We start from the raw sequence: 22,983 nt of genomic DNA on the forward strand, positions 1-22,983 counted from the left end.
ACACATCGTAAATTAGAGCGCGACAAGTCTAATATTTCTGAAAAAAAAATGTCTAGTACAAATTGTTTTAATTGGCAAAGACTTCAATTGCATGATGATAAAATTAAAACAATGGCTTTGTTGCACTGTCTCCTGCTTGTAGAATATGCTGGCAAGCTTTGTGCCATGATTTTTTAGAAGGCTGTTGTAAAAAACGTTGGACAGAAATATTTACACAAAGTTGCTTTTCTTGAAAACTTTTAGATAGAAAATTTAGCTAATGTTTGTGCTTAGCACAATAACTTAAAGGGCTACCGCGTGCAACGAAATTCTAGCGCCTATTACACTGTCTAAATGTCGAATCCCGGCGAAAATCTGACTGGAGAAAAGCTCACCCAATTTTGTTCGGGTCCGGAGAAAAGCTCACCGGAGAAAAGTTCACTCACTTTTGAGCATGTCCGGAGAAAAGCTCACCTCGAATTAATATATAAAATCCGTAGTGCTACCAAGGTTTTAGGCGCCTCTCTCACGCAGGCGGTACACCATGCAACAGAGTTAGCGCGAAGCGAGATGCCCCACGAGAAAGGAAGTCACGTGTGTGCGCTGAGGGCTGGCCCGGCTGGCTTCCGGTTGAATCCACCGAAATCGTGGGAGCGACTTTTCTCGGATCCAGATCGAGATCTGGAGCGGGAGCTAATCCAAAACGACCAGTGAAACACGTCGGTCTCGATCCCGACCGCCCAGTGAAATAGGCTCGCTCCAGAAAAGTCGATCCCGGCGCGCTCCAAAACGACCTGTGGAATTCGCCATTAGAGATGGGGTTGACCAGCGTCAAACTTTTATCGCATAACTTTGTGCCCCGAATGAGCAATTTCCACCGCACTAGTAGTTTTGATGGCAATCACAAAAATGTAATAAAAAAAAGGTTATTCGTTTGTTTACGGTTGACAGTGTACACACCTCACATCAAGTCGCTCTGCTGTAAATACATAAATAAATAAAGTTAGATTTATTTTATTAAAGTCAGACTAATATCCCTGTAGCTAGAAAATATTGAATATTTATCGCTATATGCATTTTTAAACACAGCAGGTTGTTTGATCAATTCTTCCGACCAGTGAAAACAATGCGGAAAAAAAAAAGAATTACTGCAATTTTAACAACGTTTTTGTTCATGAAAACTCCGCCGTACTGGAACAAAAACAGCTTATTTTTTTTTTTTTTTTTTTGTTAGCGAAAAAGCTGTATTGGCTTTTTTTTTTTTTTTTTTTCGCAATCTGATTTGTTTGCATTGCGACAGTACTTCCTCCGTTTTCGTTTCTATACTTTGCGTTCTGATCTCATTGCAAAAAAGATGTGACGTAACTGACAAACGAAGTCGGGGGTAGAAATAAAGCTCAACGCATCGATTTGCTTCGAAGGCTACTGATTGTTCTCGTGTTCAGTCCGGTGTAAATCTTTCTTGTGTGATGATCCTTTGATTTAAATAAAGGATATATGGCCATATAGACAACATCGAATAATAAAGAAAAAACAGAAAAAAAAAATCTATATTAGTGATTATTTTTGGGGCAAGGTTTGATTTAAATCATCCTTACAAAACCGGTCTGATTTAAATCACGATTTAAGCCATCTTGATTTTCACTCTCCGCCCTGGCTGTAGCCCTTGTTCCGCTTTTATGTCAACACATTTCGCGTGAGTGATACCATACTTAATTCTGACGTAGCCGCAATTTTCCACAAAATGCAAGGAGCATATAAATCGAGTAGCGGCCGCTTTCCGAGGTGCCCGTAACTGTTCCACAGGAATTGCAGCCAGCCATTGGTCCCGATCCCTTTGACCTTTCGGAAACTTGTGCAGACTCTGCCGCACAATGTCACTTTTGGATCCAGAACCTGTGAGGCATGCAACATCATGGGGTCATTCTTTTCGGAGCCGATCACGGGCATTCATTACGGGCACTCACTACTTATTCCCAACTCTTCAACGTACAAAACAACTCATCTTGAAGAACAGAAGAGCGAGCGGAACAAACATAACTGCGAACGCTGTAATGGCGTCTGCTGCGCGCGGCCAAAAAAAAGCGCGGTCGGGTGTTGCCACGTGGCTCCCGGCGCTCTCCGACCTTCGTGCGCGGGTTTCGGTTTCGAGCAGTTGCGTTTCTTGGCTTTATTAAAAATATACGTGACTCTGTAGCAAAATATTAATTCGGTAGGCCTCTGACGCCATATTAAATTGCCTGGAAAAAAAAAACATCGTTTGGGGGGTTGTAACTTTGGTTCTTATAAGATGCTTAGGTCGAATACGTTGAGTTCGCGCCAAGACGATCTCAAAATACAACTAAGTGCCCCTTTAACGTGCATCACACAGTAGTAATGCACGACCGCACGCCGGTACGATGCTCATACAAATCGAAACGGGCAGGGACAGGCGCGTTGAACCCATGATCCCTGGGTTTTGCAGCCCGAGCCATCAATCACCGTAAATTCTGATGGAGGCCACATGGTTTCCTGGGGGTATTCAGCTTAGTGACAGCACACTGCCATGTAAAGATGTCTTAGACATCCTGCGAGACAGTACCAGGATATCCAAAAAGATCACGACTGGTTAGGCCACTGAAGTGATTGAAGTCATTGGTTGTGCATTTCATGCATCCCTTTCACATAATTCAAGATGAAACTCAGCTTTTCCACCCTGGTGAAGAAGGAAGACCAGCGAAGCTGTGCTATGGTGGGGAATGAAGTAATGGCCGGCCGCAAGACGGCGAGCCAGAGTGGAAAGGCTGGAAAAGTTGCCATCTATGAGCGACAGCGGCAACCAGACAACCGGCAAGCTGGTTATCTGGTTGCCGCCGTCGCTCATAAATGGCGGTAGCTGTCCAGAGTTTAGTGTGGCCATTTGTTTGCCCACGGACATAGTACTGGGGAAACTAGCCCTTAACAGCTTCGCTGTAAAAGAATATGTTTGTACCTCGTGAGAAATGATGCCCCAGAATAATGAAGAAATGCAGATCTTCCAACTGGGAATCCCTAGGCCAGTACTTTTTGTCCAAGCCGATACGAAGTCAGTTTGAACAGAAAACATAGAAATTTCTCTCCTAATATGTCTCGAGTGTAACTCATACTTACTACACAAACATTTGCCTGTAACCTCTCCTGTATGTCATGTACTATCTCAAGCCTCTACCCTGGCTACCCACTTCCGCTATTTGAATGTGCATATGCAGGTGATGCAAAGAACAGCAAGGCTCAATGTTGAACCTGGAATAGTTCACCAAACCTTCAAACATATAACAAAATTCAACAAAGCTCAACTTTTACACAGTGTTACCTGACTTTAACGCAAACATTTCAAATTTTGTTAAAACGATCATTTCTACATACCATAAAATACGAGGGAGGTGTCCACCCCATTTTCACTTAAAGCTGGGTTATTCTAGGTATGGGCGCTTTTCCTCTCAAATCAGTAAAAACCAAGAAGGCAGCCAATAAAGAGCTTTGAAGGCAGGATGAACGGAATCGGAGAAAGCACATTTATTTTCACATGCTATCTGCCTCAACAGGGTGAATATTTTCGGCTGATGCCCCTGGTTTGGAGGGGGTGGGTGCTTAACATATAATTTGCAGAACTCCCAAGTTTCGGCAGTGGGTAATTGGCCGAAGTGGGCGCCACGGTATTTTACGGCAAGTTTATTCTAAATTAAAAAGAACTACTAGCTGTGCTTATACAAAAAAGGGCGAACATAAAATCTTTTAGTGATTTAGTTAGCCTGTTACCTTCCTCCGTCAAGCGACATCTGCTGATTTCCAATTTCTGCACATGTGCATGATAGTCAAACTTCTATCAAACTTTTCTTGAACTTTGTGTTCAAAGTTTAAAAAATTTGAACTCGGTAAAACCTCAGCAGGTTTGCGGCACGAATCCCCCAATTACAAGCAACACAGCAGTGCGCATCCCCAATTAAGAGCAACAAAACGCCTGGCAAAACACACATTAACTTGTGTGTGCCAAGAAACTAAGGGAGAGAAAGAGACGAGAGTGCGCTAGGACATCAGATTGCTGAGCTATGGTTAGGACGATTAGAGGGTAGGCCTAAAGCTAGCGGCCTTTGATTCCACCGTACTCGTCGAATGCGTCCGAATGCGGGACGCCGGCATCTGGCGTTTTGCTTTAGTATTCTCCTAATGACTTCAACGAATGCAGTGGAGATAAAGGCAGCCTTTGTCTCCACTGCACTCATCAAACGCGTTAGTGGACAGAAAGCCAGCGTCCGGCATTTGGCTCTCACATTCGAATGCATTCGGCGAATACGGTGGAGGCAATGGAAGCTAGTTTAAAGTCTACCCCCCAATCATTCTAACCAGAGCTCGGCGTTCTGACGTCCGCGCGCACTCTCGTCTCCTCCTCTGTCTCAGTTTCTCGGCGCACCGGTTTATTGGGCAATTAATACAGCAACAGAAGGTGACGTAACAACTGCACGGCAGTGCCAGAACTCAAGTTCTCCAAGCAGGTTTGGGACAGTCTTCACGACCAAGCCAGCCGAGCCAAGTCTCATAAGGATGACGACCACTCCTCAAGGTAGAGACGAAGGTCACGGCGGCAGGTTGTACCTAGCGAGGGTGGCGCTACTCGGAAGGCTGAGGAGGCCGCAGGCACGGGCGTGCTCGTAGCCTTTGCGGTCGACGTGCCGCCACGTGGCGCAGAGACTGACGGTGCTCTCGTGCCAGGTGGGCCTCTCCTTGTTGAAGCTCAGCAGCTGGTCGAGGATGAACTGCGCCGAAGCGGCATTCGTGACCGCCCCGAAGGCCTGGTACCTCGGATCCCAGGACGACGCGGCATTCGTAACTGCCCGAAAGGCCTGGTACGTTGGGTCCCTGTCCAGAGTGACCAGTTTAGTCTCAGCTCGCAGCACCTGCTTTCGGAGGTCGTCTTTCTCGCGTTCCGCCCGAGCCAACAGGTTGCGACACTCCCTGAGCTCGTCGTGGAGGGAGTCGACCTGAACGCCGGAGCTCTTTGTGCTCACTTGCCGCGGGTAGTACACTTTCCTACCCCCCGTGGTCACGCCGAGCGACCTGCATTGACCCGGCTTTGTCTCATACAAGAGGCAGGCCTTCTTAATAGACGACGGCAACTGAAACTGGACACCCCGCTTGATTCCAGTAGCGCGCTGCACAACTGTACAGGACTCGCGAGGCACAGTCGGCACAGCGGCTGACTCATCGTTCCCCGACACGGACTCACTGGATGAATGAAATGCTTTACTGGTGGCGACAGGAAGGGCTATGGACGGAACTTCCACCTTCAGGGTGTTGGGCTCCATCAACGGGAGGATGGACTCGGCGGATTCGCTCGAGGACACTTCCGTCGCGGAATTGACGGGTTCGGTGATCTCCCGTTTGATCGTTTTAGGAAGGACAGTCAAAGAACATCCGTGTTCCATGGAGGGAGTGATGGTTTCTGCGGAGTCAGCGGCGGGACCGACGGAAACGACGGCCTGGTGTAACAAGGGTGCACACTCATCGGACCTGGTTGCAGAAGCGGTCAACTTGACCGGGAAAGGCTGCTGGGACGAGGATGTACTGTGGTCGGGCCCGGACGCGCCGTTTTTCGGCAGGAACAAAGTTGGCACCGCGCCCGCGCGAACGCGTCTCTTCGATGAACCGTGCGTAAAAATGTCGTCCTTGCGGAAGTGAAGACCACAAACCTTGGTGCAATGAAAAGCCCGGAACGTCGGGGGGTCGCCGTGCGTGATGGCTGCGATCCATTTTAGTTTCAGCTTGTTGTCAACGGGGAACTGGTGAAATGACACGCTCGTTTTGCCCTGCTCCGACTGGCATCGGGGCACACAGCACATAACCATTCTTGAAGCGATGTCCTACGTCGTCGAAGTGATTTTTAGGCTTGCACGCACGAGTGCATTTCCGAACCCCGTGTTCGGAGAAAAGTCGACTTTAGCAACTTGACAGGCAACGAATGCATTCACAAGGACAGGCGGGAGGCACACTGGAGCAGCCTGAAATGGAAAGGCACCATCTTGTTTGTTTTGACTTTTGGTCTTATGCTATGTTGGCTGGCTTTATGCAAGGGGGATGTTTGGCTTTATGTTGGCTCTATCACGTCCATCAACCACTGATCATAAAATCCTTCCTTACGATTTGTTATTTTTTAAACTTTCGTACTCTCACAGGCAAATGTAGGAATACGAATTTTCATAAATAGCTGTCGTTCCAATATTTGACACAAGACGCCGCTAGTGGGCAGCAACTTCGCGCCACCCGACGGAAGCGCCGTGCAGCACGTACGACCAATCCCACGAATCCCACTGTTCAAAAATGGCGACTCTCTCATTTGTGTCGACAATTTTGGCTTTGCTCGTTTTATCTCCGATTTCCCACGCAAGCACCCAGGCGCAGCTCGTGGAACTCGACGAGGACTCTTGGCAGCAACTTTTGGAAGGAGAATGGATGGTGGAGTTGTAAGTTGTATCAAATCCATTGCCTTCGGGAGTTCAAGGGTCCGCCTGCGGCACGCATGCTCCTGACTTTTATCTTGGATGCTGAGCTATGCGTTTGATAGGGGTTACTTTGTTTTTCTGTGCATTCAGTTCAAGTGTTTCCTTTCCTCTTTAAGATATAGTAGATTATTTTCGGTTTGCTCTCAGGCCTCCTTGCCGTCTCGCTTTGGAAAGATCTTGTTTTTTTGGAACGCCCCGTTCGTATGACATTTGGCACGGAAAGTCTATTGTCACTGAAAGGATGAGAACGGCAAGGGGGTTTTTCACTTGTCCCGCCTTTAACGCGAGCTTCGATCGTGCACTCGCAGCCATAGCACGGCGGAAGGCCCTAACGAGCGCGCCCTGGAAGGTCCGAAAGAGAGGCCCTGCCATTCTCATCCTGTCACTAGCTATGCGGAGCGCAATGTTCGTCTGCTTCTTGCACAGGGGTGCGCCAGAACGTCGAGCTCTGATAGGCTCTGATGGAGGGGTAGTGGGTAGAACTCAATGCTAGCTGCCTTGAGGTCTACCCACTATTCTTCCAATGGGAGCCAATCGGAGCTCGGCGTTCTGACGTCACCGCAACCCCTGCTCAAGGAGCAGACGAACTTGCACTCCGCATAGCCTCAGGACAGCGCACAGGGAGCGCCTCGGTAGGCTGCTAGTTTGCGCGGCTGGTGGCCAAAGAAAGCAACTTTGAGAAGGCTATATCTTCAAACGATTGGGAAGGAGCAGTGTGTCATAGATTGACAGAGCACTGCGATGTTCGAAGTTGAGATCGGATCCTGTGATTGTAGCCACGGACCGTCTCAGAGTTGCGAAAATTTGGCACTATCCGTCAGACTTAACTTCATTGTTCGGTCCGTGTAGCGTGCTCCAATTTTTTTTTTTTTCTCAGCTTCGCACCTTGGTGCCCTGCCTGTAAAGCACTTGGACCAATTTGGAAGGACTTTTCGGACTGGAGCAAGGATCTGGGCGTGAAAGTAGCCCATATTGATGTGACTGCCAACCCAGGTGAGTCGACGGATTCAACAACTCGACGGCGAGTCCACGCATTCTATACAGCGTCGGCTTTCCTCTTTCAGGGCTGAGTGGAAGGTTTATGGTGACAGCACTTCCCACCATATATCAGTAAGTTATTACATTCTTGTTCCGTAATACTTTTTTCTCACAAGCAAAATTGTGCTTGCAAACAAAATGAAAATTTGTGCAGCATTAGAGATTTCTATGCACGCATAATGCACATTAGGGTGCCTTCGAGAGGGCTTTGTTCAGGGTGGTGACGTCAAACCATGTTCAAAAACACTTTTTTTTTTTTGCTCGGCAGTTTGTGAGAGAGCGGCTCCCGGTATGAGCTTTTCGCTAAATACTTCCCTAGGGGAATACTGGACATCTTTGTTGCTTGCAAGAGAGAACTATTAGACACCAAATCAAGAAATGACGCCAGCTATTGCGACGAAAATTTGGCCCGTAAGAAGCGCTTCTGTTCCTTCAGTGCGTCCAGCATTGCCAGTGACATGTCATATTTGGCGTCGGAGGACATAAACCATTGATTTAGAACATTCTATACTTTTGCCAAAATACAAAAACTCTGAACTGTCCAGGTTATTGTTGCGTCTGCTAGTGCCACCTCTTGGCTTTGTGCTTGGATTGAAAACCTATCGCTTCCAAATTATTTGTATTTGTGCAGATTATCCAGTATTCACCCCTAGTGAAGTACTTGTTTTTAGCATTGGTTGTGGTATGCCAGAATATAGTTTCAAGCTAGTTCTTTGTATTTTTCTCGCGAGCACTTGCCATTGGCTTTGGGTACTACATCCGAGAACATGGAGGCAACCTAGTACACATTGGTGCCATTTTGGTTCCTTTTTGCCAGCGTGACATACTCACCTTTCTGTTTCTGCACGTGCGCAGCGTGAAGGATGGAGTGTTCAGGCAGTACCGTGGGTCGAGGGACAAGGAGTCGTTCATCAACTTTGTGGAGGAGAAGAAGTGGCAAACCCTGGAGTCTGTCTCTTCCTGGAAAGCTCCACAGTCGATCCAGTAGGTTTGGCAGCGCATGCTGTAGCCCTTCTCTTAGAAACCGATAAGATGAGCGTTGCTTTGGACACAAACGTTCGCATTTAAAGTGGTGGGCGGACAAGTAATGGCCAGCTTCGACGTTATTCTCGGCGACCTCGAGGCAATGTGGGCTGGTTCCAATCCCGGCCATTGGTTCCCGCAACCTGACAGAGGCCTGTTGCAGAGAAAGCGTCATGTAAAGGAAGTGTCGATTGCACGTTGAGAGAAACCTGGGGTGGTGGAAGTTAGTCCTTGGTCCTCTGCTGGGACGTGCCAGGTGTTCTTTGCTAGTAGTTGGGCCCGTATCCCCCCAATTTCCACTTTGATCGCTCCAACATTTGCATTAACCACGACTGCGACATCCGACTTCTGTTTCGTTTATAGAGATGAGCGTCACGTGAAGAAACTCTGTGCCTTCTTTTTTTCAATTCGATCCCGCTCTTTGAATTGCTAACAGCAAGTGCCCGTCGCTCTTGGTTGTAGCAGCCTGTGGTCGTAAATGGTTACAACGTGTCTGGAATTGATTGCTGTCGTCGTGGATGCTCTGGACATGAGCACCCGAATGGGACTCAGTAAGTATCCTAATTGCTCGTATTGGTGGCACTTTATGCTGAGAAAATTGCTTGTTTTTAATCTTTCCTTTCTAAATTTTTGTTTGCAAATGTAGCAAGACAATGGATTTTTTTTTTTTTTTTTGACAGTTGATAGATTTGTGATGAGCACATGATGTTTCTTTAATTGTAGTTGCCACAACGTGCACCCCGCATACAACCTAGCCGTGTCTGGTGTGTTTCAAAGCTTCCAGGACTGGCTGGTCTGATGTTGTGCAAAACTTTTGGGTTTCGAGCGTCAAGATAGCGTATTTCTCGTTGCAGGATGTCACTTGTGGCTCAGTTCTTCAAGCTGTCCATGGCAGTTCGGGTATGAACCCACTTTCTCTGTTTTAGATATGCTGCTCCAGCAAAAAAAATGTTTTGGCCATCAGTCATCAAGCTGGACACGGGGCCATTTTCTGCCGTCATCATTTCAGGTTTTCTCGGAGAAAATGTTTTAATGTGGTCCACAATGACATCATAATGATTAATGAGTAATCACTGCTCCTGCATCACAATGCTGGCACGAGACACTGTACACCTTTCCAGTGCTCATCACCCAGACAAAAAACGCAGAGTCGCCGAGCCGCGGACATATAGACGCTTTACAGCAGCTGTGCATGGGCGCCGCCATAACTGACCTCCAGTTTTTGTTCAGTCTTATTCCGTTCGCTTCACTTCATCATTACCACAGCAGGACAGGTTATTGCCGTTTTAGATGCTACTGTGTTCTTGTGCCCAGCATAGGCCCTTGTGAAGACCCGTCAACGCCCGCTTCAGTGGCTCGGCATCTCAGTAAGACAAGAGAAGGGCGGCTATGGCGGCTCAATCTGGCGCGTGTGTAAAGCGTCTATACGTGGCGTCCGATAGTCCGCAGACGAGAGCTACTGCACCTGCACAATCGGTCAATCGTGCGTTTTGATTGGGTCCCCAAATAGCTGGTAGGCAAAAGAAGAATATGAGGCAAAAAGATGTGTATAACTAGTGAGGAAAAATTAATGGCACACTTTTCTTGCACTTTCCAGAGTTGGTGAAGACGTCCTTGTTAGAGTTAGTGTGTCGTACATAGCTGCATGCGCGTGAATGGAGGTCTGGATTCTAACTCAAAAGGGTAAAAAAGAGGATCTGCTTTGTCGTTGGGGGGACGTGGAATGAGATTCTACTGAGTAGCAGGGAAGAGTTTATAATTGAGTTGAGCAACTTGTGGAGAAACACCACATTGCGAGCAAGATGTCCACCTGATAGGGTGAAAACGCATTCCATGGCCCAAAACGCATTCCGTAGCTCAGTAAACAAAGATGGCAGTGTGTGGTGGGCAATTATTGCAGCGGTCTATAGGGTGTCCCGTACCAACCGAAGCACTAGCTACCATAGCTGCGTGAGTCGTGGTCTAGCAGGTGCTCGTGCCTGGCACTAACGATAACGCATAAATTTTGCCGTCAAAGCACCTACCATTTCCTTTGCATATGTTGCTGGGCTTTGGATATTTTGAAGTGGTGGTCTTTTGGGAATAATGGAAACAGCACTAGGGGTTTGCAGATGTGCCCCCCCGTGTAGCACGGTGCAAGGTACAAGGTGTAAGCTCGAGCAGCGTTCTAGTGGCGGCCGACATACCTTGAATTGGCTTTTCAGATATTTTGACCATACCGAATGTGAATGTCGTCCGTGGAGATTTCGCTCGGATTGTAGAGAAAGACTGAAAGAAGTTGCTTCTCAAGCACATTGTTTGCTACAGCGTGTCCTGCGGTGTCTGCTTTCTTTCAGGGCCTGCACACCACCCTGGTGGACTACTATGGCATTCCCTACTGGGGTTCCTACATCCTCTTCGCTCTCGGCACGGTCGTGGTCGGCGCACTGCTCGGCCTAGTAAGTCTGGGATTCCCGAGGAACCGTCTGCAGGTTTCTCTAGAAGTATCTCAACTTGAACGAGAAATGGATTCAAGTGTGCGCCACCTAGTAACTGCTGTTGCAAATTATCCGAGTCCTCCATCGTTTGGGCACGCACTTTGAGCACGGGGGCTGTGCCAGCGTTTGCCATGAACTTGACTCTACCCGTATCAAAAACAAGGTCTATGTGGGCACTTGGCGAGGACTCGGATCCAAATGCATGCTTTTTTCCCAAGTAATGGCGACCACCAGTGTCGCTGGATTGTGTTTTGAAAAGGGTCCATGGGGAGAGACACGACGTGACATCGCTCGGCATCACGATGTCCTGTGACTGTGACACTCGGTGTGGTACGGTTATTTAGTGGGTCGGTAGAAAGCGTCACGAAAACCCACCGTTTCTCGTGCGTCGCAGTTCGATCGCTGGATCAAAATATATAGCTGCCGGTTTCTTTTACGTTTCACCACGTTTAGTGCATGTGATGTCAAAGGTACAAGCAGCGCAGAAACATGAGCAGAGTAAAGGAAGACGGGCAAACACCGGCGTGAACTGCTTTTGGTGTCTAATATCTAGGACGACTTTTCTGTTGCAGCTGATCGTGTTCATCATCGATGCGGTTTTCCCACCGAAGCTTCCAGTTTACCCTCTCTCGAAGAAGGCAAAGGTCGAAGATGACGGCCACAAGAGTGACGGAGGTCACGACTCGGAGGGCAGCAACAAGTCCGTACGTGCCTCTCTGTCTACCTCTTCCTCTCTGGGCCACCTCCTAATTGGACGGCTTCACTTTGTCCGCACACTATATTCAGTTTCACAATAACTTGGCAAGTTGTGGAGGCTGCGGCCCCGAGGACCTAATAAGAGCGTCGAAGCAAGTCACATGATGACACTTCATGGTAGAGACCTTGGAGGCCTCATTACCGCCTGAGCGTGGCGACGTTCACGACAAAAAGTAGTTCTAGGTTTCTTTTCCTTTTGACGGCGATTGGACTCGCGCGATTTTATCTCTATCGAGAACATATAAAGAACAAGAAATAAATATTCATGGATTTATGAGCTTCAATGATATTTAAACAAAAAAGAAACGCCACATCTGGGAGATTTTTTTCCTGTAGCGCCGTGGCCGTTGGTGATCTCAGCCGTGTAATTCACCGCTTCCGCTCAAAATATAGCCCTGGCATTAGCACCTGACACAGATCGGCAGGTAAATTAAGCAAAATGGTTGTCTCGTGAACTGTTGTTGAAGAGCTTGCTACTCTAGTGGATGGCAATGTTGCAACCATAGAGTTCTTATAATGTACGCTAGAGGTTCAATTCGCGCTAGCGTCTATGCAACTTCCGGGAGGCAAATTGAAGCACACAGCAACCAGTCTGCTTTTTCGGTGCTCCTGTGCATTCCTATGGGAAAACGTGCGTGCATTTTGTCTCTTCGCTGGAAAATAACATACATAACTTTTCTTATTTGTGTTGTACTGAATAGTATGCACCTTTGTTAACATTGTAAAAGTGTAATTGCTTTAGTTACAGCATTTTTCTTTGCCACTGGACGATGTTAAAGTTCTATGTATATCACACCCAAACCTCTGTTCCATGGTAGGTATGTAAAAATGAGTGACGATTCTAAGTAAAATAACAATCAAAAGGAATGTAGAGTCTGTTCAAGGTTTACCAATGTTCCAGTAGTGCTTATATGTTGCTAATATGCCCGTCCTGTCACTATATACAAATGACTCCGTCGTGCATCTTTATGAGCAGTTAAAAAACATTTGAAACTTAAAAAATAAAGTATGCGGAAACCTGTTCTCTGGCTTCTACCTATTTTGAAATATTTCAAGCATGCAGGTGATGTTTTGAACGCAGAGCAAGCATCTTCATGCATAATCATCAGCAGAAAGAGCAAAGCAGTACTTATTCATTGCAAATTGGATTATATTAGTTGGCTTTCAATTTATTTTGATTGTCTGCATTTGCAAGGAGTTGCTTACCCAGTGTCACTGCATAGTTCTTGGCATCTGTCTTGGTTTTCCACATGTCCTTCGTTCGTTTGGCACGTCATCCCCCATGCTGGAAAGCGCCGACGCTTTGTTCGCGCTAACAGTGTCCGACAGTGCACATAATACATGTATGAAACGGTTTTAGCACCGTTTTTCATGCCACAAATTTAAAACAAAAACGCCATAGCCGACCAATTTTTTCGTCTGCGTAACTGAGAAATGTTCCAATCTACCTAGTACGTACGAATTATTTATGATAATTACTCTTATAATCGACTGCATGGAGAAACTGCACTCGCTTTTTCCCACAGGAATGCATTACCAGAAGTCAATTTCCGACTGTTTTCTGTCTGCTTCAATTTGCCGCGGCCCACAAGTGCCAGTTGAACCTCGAGCGTACATTACAATAACTCTATGGTTGCAGCCGTGGACATTCATTAGAAGTTGGTTGGTTTCGTAGCAGAAGGCAGCTGGTTCCTTGGCGCAGTGACACACACACTCCCGTGACGTGGTGCCGCGTGCCTCCCTTCGGTGCTCTTATTGAGTCGGGGTGCTGTAGCCTGCTCAGTTCGCCAAGTCATTGTGAAACAAAGTATAGTCACACTCTTGGTTTCTCGAAAGCACAGGGGCTAATGGGCTGCACTTTGGGAGCATGCACTAGGTAGGCCTAAGGAACACAAACTAGTCAGTCCCAAGGCAACCAGTCCCAAGGCAAAGGTTCCTTCCATATATACTGGTGCAATTCAGGGTTCAAACTCTGAACTGGTAACGGCACTTCGGCTTACGTTTGAGGACTGTTGACTGGGGTCGGCATTTTTGGTGGAGCTGACTCGCTCACATCCAACTCAAAATGAAAAAAAAAGATGGCCGTTCCCGGACACTCTAGCCTGCGACTACGAACTCTCAAAACTCCTTCACCCTCGCAGCTGCACTCATCTTTGGTCCCTCACTGAAGAGCTCGCCGAACTTGCACCCCTTGCTAAGTGTCCGCGTTCTGGCATTGATGTCGCAGTCATCATATGGCGCACCATTGAAGTGACATCACTGTCGTTTACATGACAGGTTTCCACGCCCAGGAAAAAGTTCCTGGTTTCTTGCCGTGTCTTGCAAGTGAACTATGGCGAGAGCCAAGGCTCCGCACACTCTGCCGCACACGGGCTGCACAGAATCGTACTGCACACTAAAGGCTCTGTTATACTCCGTCGTAACGCGCGCGCAAGCGAACGCTGGCCGAAGTCGGCTACGTCACGTCAGTCACGCCGCGCGGGTCAAAAATTCGCCCTCTCTATACTCCGGCAGCCCTGGCGACTTCCGCAGCGCACGTCGGTGAGCCGCCGGCGCGGGGCATGCGCAGAATCTGGCTACGAGGGCGCGTTTCCTGCGAGAGTGCGCCATTTCCGGTTCCTTTTCGTTTCGAATAGCAGACGAGAATCCTCGCGCTTCTTGAGCGCCAAGTTCGAGCAATGGCGTGGACGTACCTTGCACGACGAAAACTCGCGCTTGCACTGTTGGTGCACCGCCTGCCCCGCAAGCGTAGGCGGTCAATGTACATGCGGTACATCTTTGACAAGCGCACGGTCTACGGTACTCAAGCTTCCTCGTGTCGTAGACACGCGAGTGAGGACAAATTCCCTCGATCAGCTTCTCGACGACCGAGACGTCCAATTCTTCAGACATGACGCCGCACGGAGGGGTGCTCCCATCGTCTGCTATTGCTCGTATTCGCTGCGAGGGCTACCGTGATGCATCCTGGTCTGGCGTCGCTGGCGCAGAATACGGCATGCTCTATTTTGGTGTCGAGGCGGTCAGGCTGCGTCGAACGTGCCAGTTACGCCACGACGCCGGAGTATAGAGCGTCGGGTTTTCGCCGACGTGACGTCGCTGTGACGCGCGCACGCGTTACGTCGGAGTATAACAGAGTCTTAACTGTGATGTCAAGCGACATCACGATGTCGCATGACGCCATGACAATCCGCAAGGAAATTTTCCCGCTAAATTTAGCGGAGTGATTTTTCTGCGACGCTGTTTCTCCGGGATCTCCGAGTTTGGATGCTCAACAAGAAAGTTTGGCACGATTGCCGACCGCCACGATTGGCTGGTAAATCGATTGGCTGGTAAATCGCGGCGCCTTGGCTGTGATCGGCAAATCGTGGCGACCTCGCCGACTTTCTTGCCCGGCGTCCAACCAAGAGCCCCAGGAAAGGCACCCAGGGATCTGCCGTGGAACCTTGCTCGCCAATGACGGCAGTCGCCGTAAAACGGGGAAAACTGTCGATCGCTTGTTCCTGTTAACCGTATTGAACTCTATACTTTTTCCCGAGAGGCATGCTTTGTAGTTAAGCCCTATTTTGGTGTGCTCAACCGGACACCATCTTGCAGGATGAGGAGGAAGACGACATCGTGGACGACACGGAAGAGCAGAGCGGAGACAACCAGGAGCTGAGGAAGCGCAAGGCGGAGAAATGAGGCCGCCGCGGCTCCCTTTCGGGACTCTCTACTTCCACAGTGTGCATGTGTGTATGCGTGAGTCCGTGCTCAACCAGCGCTGCTGCCACCGCTACCTTGTCTCAAGACGTTCTCCCGACACACGCGGTAACGGCTGCAAGGACTCTGCGCTCTTTCTTTTTCCTAACGGCATGTCTCTGCACGATTGACGCGACGCCGCCGCGCCAGCGTGGCGACAGCTTTGACAAAGATGTGATAGTTTGTTGACGCCGTTGCGAAGGTTCCGTGTTTATAAGGATGCATCCATTGAGGGAGTGGCGAGGTTTCATTTTCAGAATTTTTGGCTTAAGGGGAGTGGGCAGGCTTCGATGCTCTCTGCTGGATGACTCTGCAGAAATAGTCCTTTTTTTAATTGTGTTTGCGCCGTCGCTATTGTTTGTTAGATTGTTTATGTTTGTATTCTTGTTCTTGTGGCTAACCCCGAGCACAGTTATGGTGTGAAGATGACAGCTAGTAAACTTACCTATCAGTGAGGTACCTTTTTCTGGAGTGATTGTGGTCGTAGGTATTTGAGACTGGGGCTTGTCGGGTTAACTATGGTGGGGACCTTGGGGTCTCTGTGACAGTGCCTTAGCGTCTGAGGTTTTCTTCTTATCTGCCATTTAAGGGTTGTCTGGTACTAAGGGCGATACTTTTTTTTTTAACACTTTGTTTTATGTCTAGACCTGAGCGGTGAGCCTTGGAGAGTGTGTAGTGTGCAGCTTATAAAAAATGTTATAGGTTTAAGTTAATCGTTCTGTAGCCTAGGTAATACCACTTTGTAAAAAAAGCTTAAAACTATACTTGCATCTTTCATTGATGTGCCCTTGTGCACTGGCAAGGCCGCTTGGCTATACTAAGACTTTTTTGTCGATTTTAGTTTCCGGTGTAACCATTTTGGATCATATATGTGAATTCGAGCTATTGGTACCACTAGCGGTTTTGACCACTATGCTATGAATATATATTTCTATGTCGGCACTATCACTGGGCTGATCACTCCGTTTGCTGTGAAAAGACAAAAAAAGAATTTACTATATGATGATTCTCGGAGCTAGCTCAATGCAATAGAATGAGAAAAAAATATATTTTGAAGAAATTAAGATGCACAGATTGGGACGTTTTATAATGTCTCAAGTGTAGTCTGAGGCCAGTTTTCAAGAGGAAATCCTGAGTATCGAACAGCAAACGTAGTTTGATTCAATGAAAATGAGTGATAAGAAATGTTTCTTTTTAATGTATTTTCCTACTTACAAGGGCACAGCAACTTGACATGCTCAACTCTGTTCTATGCAGAATTCTGCTCCATCTCTCATTGGGTGTGTTGAGAGATAAGCATTGGACTTGAATAGAAAACAGACTAAGATTGACTGCTGTTGGAGGGGCGTGATAGGCATTCGATCAGTATAAATTATCTTGCATTCCATTCTTTTTTTTTTCTTTTCCTTGTGGCTAGTGATTTCTTTGAAAGGCATATGTGATCTCTGCTGCGGGAAAACAAAAATGTTGCAATGCTTCTATCTTGTGGTGGCTACCGAACTTTGGGAACAAGTTATTGTGTCTATATCTCAAGGCATGAAAGGATGTGCATAGGACACAACCATGAACAAGTATTTTTTTTTTATGGGTTCTTCCTTTTAATCGTCATGATTTGACAAAAAAAAATATTATCTGTATTTTTAGACTTTTTGTGCATTCTGACGGGAGCACATTTCTGTAGCTACAAAAGAGCACTAGTCAGTCAAAAACTCGACAAAATTAATAGCCCTGGCATCGGAAAAATTCAATTTGATGGCACAGCTTTTTTTTCTTCTACTTTTTAGCTGGTGTTTATTTATTGCGTGATGCTGTACATGAAATAGTGTGCTGTGTGGCATGTGCTGATTTTTTTGGACGCTATTCTCTAAATAAAGATGCGGTTTCTACTTTTTACATTTGTGTGGCTTCGTCGGGAGGATAACGTTTTTGGAGGAAATGTGGTGCTTTGTTTGTTTGTTCGCTTGCAGAGAACGACAGGTGTTCATTTCTTGGGTTCCCTGTTTAAAACAAGATTCTAAAGGAAACAGACGAGCAGCTATAGTCGGAGACAAATTAAAGGGATACCGAAATTAAATTTGAAATCTACTTCTCGTGCTCAGAAATAAGTTAAAAGCATGATCAACGAAATTTGTTAATGTCAGTCGCACGTTTGTATTTTGAACGGATGGCTACGCTTTTCGTTCCAAACAGTTGATTTCAGCAAGCTCTCCAACAGCAGCCGTCGGAGAGCATGATGCGTCTCGGGAGATCCGGTGCCTTCAGCTCATTCGTGACGTCATGTTTAACTTCAAGGGCAAGGCTACAGGAGGCTGGCACGGTTGTGAGCTTCTGCACTTGATAGGGTTGTGCGAATATTCGAAATTTTGAATAGTAGTTCCGAATAATACACTATTTGATATTCGCTTCGAAAAGAACTCCACTATTCGCGTTTTTCGAAGTGTTGATTGCGGCGGGTTAGCCCCGTTGAGTGCGCTTCTTACCTAGCACCGGTCCGCTGCGGAGAAGCCAAACCCGTGAAAGTGAGCTTCCCAGGTGTTGCTTCTCTGCATTACATCGGTGCTCGGTAAGAAGCGCACTTAACGGGGTAACCCGCCGCGATGAACAATGTCGTAATTGCGTGCTTGGAAGAAAAACATGCATCCAAAACGGGATGGTGCACCCGTGCCGACTGTATTTGAAAATAAATGGAAACTTTGTGAATGTGTATATCTACATTGTAGTAAAAGTTCCAAAAATTAAACTTTTATGCAAGAGTATACTATGTTGGGGGCAGAGATGCTTTCACAACCTGTGTTCATTATGCGCGATTCATTCTTTTTTAACTCGAGATTAAAGAAAGAATATTTTGTATAGCAAGATTTGTAGATTCATTCAATTGGGTATAGTTTGCCATCTCTATAGGATTGATTTTATGTCAAATCCGTCATTCACTTGTCATCCCAAGACATCAGACCTTCTGAGGCCACAGTTCATAAATATAGATAGATTAAACTTAGCTTGTAAATGAACAAGTGGAATAACCTTCACAGGTTTAGCTGGGTTTTTGTCTAAGCATTATGCAATAGTAATGAAATAGTAGTGAATGGGTGGAAAAACTATTCGATATTCGAATCGAAAATATTCGGCCAAAACCACTATTCGCTTCAAACTCAAAATCCACTATTCGCACGAGACTAGCACTTGGTGGCGACGACACGTCACAACGTGGCTGTGCGAGATGTCAGATGGACTGGTCAGCGGTGGCAAAACTCCACTCTCTCCGCAGGGGCTGAATGGGAGAGGGAGAGAAGGAAAATTCGGTTCAACCCAGTTCTACATGGTTTGCGTGCACGCAGCGTGTCGCCGTATATGCGGAGCGGCGCTGCTTTTATGGGAAGTTTGACGTCATGACATTCGAGAACATCCACCAAGTCCAATCTGGTAATTGGTTTATTTGCTTTAAATAATCTTTTTGTGTCTTTTTGAACAAAAATTGCTGTCTCTGTGGTGTGGCCGGAACGTGGTTGAGATTTATACGTTAAAATAGGCGCTAGATTTTCGTTGCTCTACCCCTTTAAGGACCCTGTATGTGCTCTGCCATGAGTGCAAGCTTTCTGCCTATGACAGTACTTTGTCGCACGCACAGCCAACGCCTGGTGCAGAAAAGTAACGCTCTGCAGAAGAGTGCAGGAAAATGTACTTTTGGTTGCGTTTCGAGATGGGCTGCGCTCCCATTTCTTTAAATGAAAATTCAACACCACTTGCATTCTTGCTTAGCTGCTATGTCTTGTTTCATGCACAACTGGACGGCTTTTAGGCAAGTCATCGAAAAAGTGAACTGGTTTGACTTGGGTGTGCCCTTGCGTGTGCTTTGCTTAGGGTGACGACATCTGACCATTTTCTTCCCGACGTCTTCATTTCTTTTGTTTTGGAGCACATGAAAGAGCATCTCCCTGCATGAGCTCTTGGCCTTGACAGTGCAATGACGGCATTTTGCTTTCGGAGATTCTTTTGTATATATTTGCCGTGGCACGTGCTGTTGCCATCGGGTACTACAAAAAACGGCATCGTCCTGAGAGTACGTTGAGGTACCCTAGTTTGACTAAGCCACGTGGAATGGCCTTAACAGAAGTTCTGCACCTCATGTGGGGACAAATCTTCAATGACAGTCAGCGGCGCTTTCAGTTTTAACGCAGAATGTGTTGCATGGCTGGTTCCTACGAGTTTCTGGTGACGTGCTGTTGTAAGCAAAGATTGTCGCATGAGTACTGCATCAGCATTCAACTGGAAATTGAGTCCTCGGCAACTGAACACGTGTCCGCATTCGGCACTCGTGTGCAGTGTTGTCCGATATTGCGAATTTTGTGACCGTGCATCTCCAAGACGCTACTGAGTCTTTAAGAATCTCGCAAATTGTGCGCTGAGCTATCGAAAACACGAGCGAAAGAGCACAACTTTGCTAAATGTAGCGTTTGCACGTGCGCTTGCCTGAAAAAGGCTTACTGAGCCAATTCACTCGTACCCAAAGTTCCTTAAAAAAATTATAGACAAAATTATTGTGGGGCCATGTCAAAGGATGGCGTTCGTAATCACTTCCATTTTCATTTGCTCAAATAGATATTCGCATGCCCTTGGCTATTCGGGGGATTATTTCAGCATTAAAGGTCGGCTCACACATGCAGCACAGTGCGCTATATCAACACGAGGAAAAGCAGCGATTGGAACGTAACTTAGCTGTGATGCAGTATCACTAATATAGCTTGGTCAGCGGTGCATCGGCAAAGTCTGCACTATTTCCAGCATTTACTAATAGCACTGAGATAGCCTTGGGGTGTATCAGTGAACAGGTTGCCACTGCTCGCTACCCTACCCACCCCCATTGTGCTAAGACATAGCTAAACTTTATCATTAAACATATCTCGGTTCGTTATCTACTCTACAACTGAAATGTGTCACAAGATGGCAGGGGAGAGTATTTGTGTAATGTGCTGCTCTGAGGTAAACGAAAAGCACACACATCTTTTTTCTCTTTTTTTTATTAAAACCGGACGGGCCTAGCAGTGCGTCCACTCCATACAGTATCTTAGATTGACAGGCGTTTATCATCTGTCCCATTTTTGTGAAATAAGTCATATCAATTTCGAAATATTGATTTGAACAGATTGTAAAATGGGTCACCAAGTTGTTTCTAGATGAAGTTTTCACAATTTGTCATTTTATGGAAGCCATGTCTCCACATACACACCCAATTTTTTTTTTCTGTCTTCGATAGGTGTAAGGTGTGCACGCTATCCAACAAGGGGTAGGTTGCTTTTTTTAATTTTCTTTAATGCCTCCTCATTTTGTGAGAAATAATTTTCAAACAAAAGTTTTGAAATGTTAAATGAGCTTATAAATTGCAGTACACTGCCAGGCTTAGGTATCTCGTTACGTTTGCTGTAGAAAATTAACTGTCAGGATTTTACGATAAACCGAAAACCTTTCTATTGGCAAACCAACCGCATAAACCCCTCTACAGGGGGAGAGCCCAAGTATCGAAAAAGTGTAACGAAGAGAAAAGGTGGTGCTAAGAAAGGTTATTTGCAAGAATAGCAGAATAAGTTTCTCTCACAAAGCCCTCCACTCTTTCCAGTTCAGCGTAGCAAACGCTGAAAAGGCGGCGAGTGGAGAGTAGGAAACCAATCACGTACACTGAGTAGAGAAGAGCTTCTTTTCCTCTTACGTCGCGACAGGTTCCGTGCGGACTAAAGTTCCCTGGTATAGACAGGTTGGGCTTTGTTCGATCTCCTCGCTCTCTGCGACTCAAAAGGATGATAGTTTGAGACGCGCCCTCAAAGCAAAACAGAGTTTGTTCTGGGCGGACAGCTTTTGTCAAGCATGGCAGACAGTTGTTGGCCCCTAGCACCCATGTGGGTCACTGGAGGCGACGTTTTCCTAGCGGCATTTTTTTGTAGTAGTTGGGAATAGACGAAGAGTCTGAGGTAAGGGACGAGGCATAAACCGATACAAAGAAAATAACCAGAAGCACTATCAATTGCATTCACCACGGACTGCACTGCCCTTTCCAGCCTCCACCATTTGGGAAAAATAATTTGTGTGTATCCGTATTTTAGAATGCTTTTTTTGCCATTTTCAAGGAATGTAAGGGATATCCCATTACACAAGAGACACGTGTATCTCAGTATCTGTCTTTTGGCCTTAAAATATTTGTGCCCAAGTACTTGTGTTCCTGAATAGATTTTGGTTTGGAGTGTCTCTGACTAGCCCTGCCTGGACCCCCTTCATGCGTGTCCCAGACAGCACATTGAACCGGACCAAAACTGAAGACTGGAAAATCCTCTATTTTGCTGTGAACTGGAATCTAATCTAAAGCTTAGGGAAATTTTGGCATAGAGAGTGTATGTCACAGAAAGCACATACGGGGTGTGCCATAAGAGCGAACACATTTGGCACGCCTTGCAAAACTCTAATTCCAAGAATACATAGCTGAAGCTGGGCACGCGAACATCCTCTTGCGGAAAAGGTATATGTCTATCTTTTTTTGTTTTAGAGCTTAACTTAATGCTGGTAAAATGAAAAAAATAGAGCAAAAAGGGCGACCATGCATTTCCTATGACCTACAGCGGCCTGCTCTTTGTCTGCATGGTTTTCAAGCGAGCTTGAATATGCTGAGAACATGAAAGGAGGGGCTGGCAACGAGCGGGATAACCGCAAAAAATAATGGTTTTCACAAATATATGAACGAGGATGCAGTTTCAATTTGCATTTAGAAGCAACCTAACTTCTGTACTTGATAAAAAATTAGTTCTAAAGCAGACGAATGTCTGTTTCATTTTGTCGTCTGCTATCCATTCGCACTTCCCAAGTGGGCGGGCGCATAGGGGGAAGTGAACTAACAGACGACAAAATAAGACAAATATTCATCTGCTTTAGAATCAATTTCTTTATCAAACAGAAAAGTTTGTCTCTAAATGTGAACTGAAGCTGCACCATCGTTCATGCATTTGTTATTATTTATCGTGGTTATCCTGCTCGTCGTCGGCCTTGCCTACGACGTTCTCAGCGTTTTTGTGTTCACCGTACCACCTGGGAACAAGCTTGCTAACCAGTGTGCTGTCGAAGAGCAGCTCAGTAAAAGAAATAGAAAATGCAGGGCCACTATGCATTTCTAGCTCCAAGTTGAGCTCTAAAAAAATACAGAAAACTTCTTGCGAAACTATGTTTCTGTGCCCGGTGTGTGTATGTTTGGAATGAAGATTTTGCGAGGCACATTACATGTGCTTGTCCCTATGGTTGCACCCTGTATATACTACTTCTAATTTTTGTGTTTTCAAGCTCAGTTGAATGACCGAAGAACCAAACAATATTTTAGAGTTTTCACACGTGCTTTGGCGCATGAAACCCTCCCCATGTTCTTGACAATCATTTATGCACCCACTCACATCAGAGACATTGCAATAATTGTTACCAGCTTTTAG

General features: G+C 46.4%; 2 protein-coding genes across 2 annotated transcripts; one reads left to right on the plus strand and one right to left on the minus strand.

The window, feature by feature from the left end:
• Nucleotides 1–3,973: 3,973 nt before the first annotated feature.
• Nucleotides 3,974–6,202, minus strand: LOC8034055. Its single transcript, XM_029971546.4, has one exon. The coding sequence runs from the start codon at nt 5,838–5,840 to the stop codon at nt 4,572–4,574; it is 1,269 nt and encodes a 422-aa protein (XP_029827406.2). The 5' UTR covers nt 5,841–6,202; the 3' UTR covers nt 3,974–4,571.
• A 12-nt stretch (nt 6,203–6,214) lies between these two features.
• LOC8034058 (thioredoxin-related transmembrane protein 1) lies at nt 6,215–17,419 on the plus strand. The gene is made up of 8 exons (XM_040205768.2): nt 6,215–6,455; nt 7,372–7,487; nt 7,559–7,604; nt 8,388–8,516; nt 9,410–9,455; nt 10,892–10,993; nt 11,605–11,736; nt 15,383–17,419. The coding sequence occupies exons 1-8, from the start codon at nt 6,313–6,315 to the stop codon at nt 15,467–15,469; spliced, it is 801 nt and encodes a 266-aa protein (XP_040061702.1). The 5' UTR covers nt 6,215–6,312; the 3' UTR covers nt 15,470–17,419.
• Nucleotides 17,420–22,983: the final 5,564 nt, after the last annotated feature.

The sequence above is a fragment of the Ixodes scapularis genome, unplaced genomic scaffold (genome assembly GCF_016920785.2).
Source record: "Ixodes scapularis isolate PalLabHiFi unplaced genomic scaffold, ASM1692078v2 PGA_scaffold10__122_contigs__length_95168666, whole genome shotgun sequence".
In the NCBI taxonomy this organism is placed as follows: Eukaryota; Metazoa; Arthropoda; class Arachnida; order Ixodida; family Ixodidae; genus Ixodes; species Ixodes scapularis.

Bases quoted from the DNA above. Each gene is read 5' to 3' on its own strand.
- LOC8034055 (XM_029971546.4), bottom strand. From the start codon at position 5,840: ATGGTTATGTGCTGTGTGCCCCGATGCCAGTCGGAGCAGGGCAAAACG.
- LOC8034058 (XM_040205768.2), top strand. From the start codon at position 6,313: ATGGCGACTCTCTCATTTGTGTCGACAATTTTGGCTTTGCTCGTTTTA. The intron at 7,605-8,387 runs GTAAGTTATTAC...GCACGTGCGCAG, and splicing joins GCACTTCCCACCATATATCA to CGTGAAGGATGGAGTGTTCA. The intron at 9,456-10,891 runs GTATGAACCCAC...GCTTTCTTTCAG, and splicing joins AGCTGTCCATGGCAGTTCGG to GGCCTGCACACCACCCTGGT.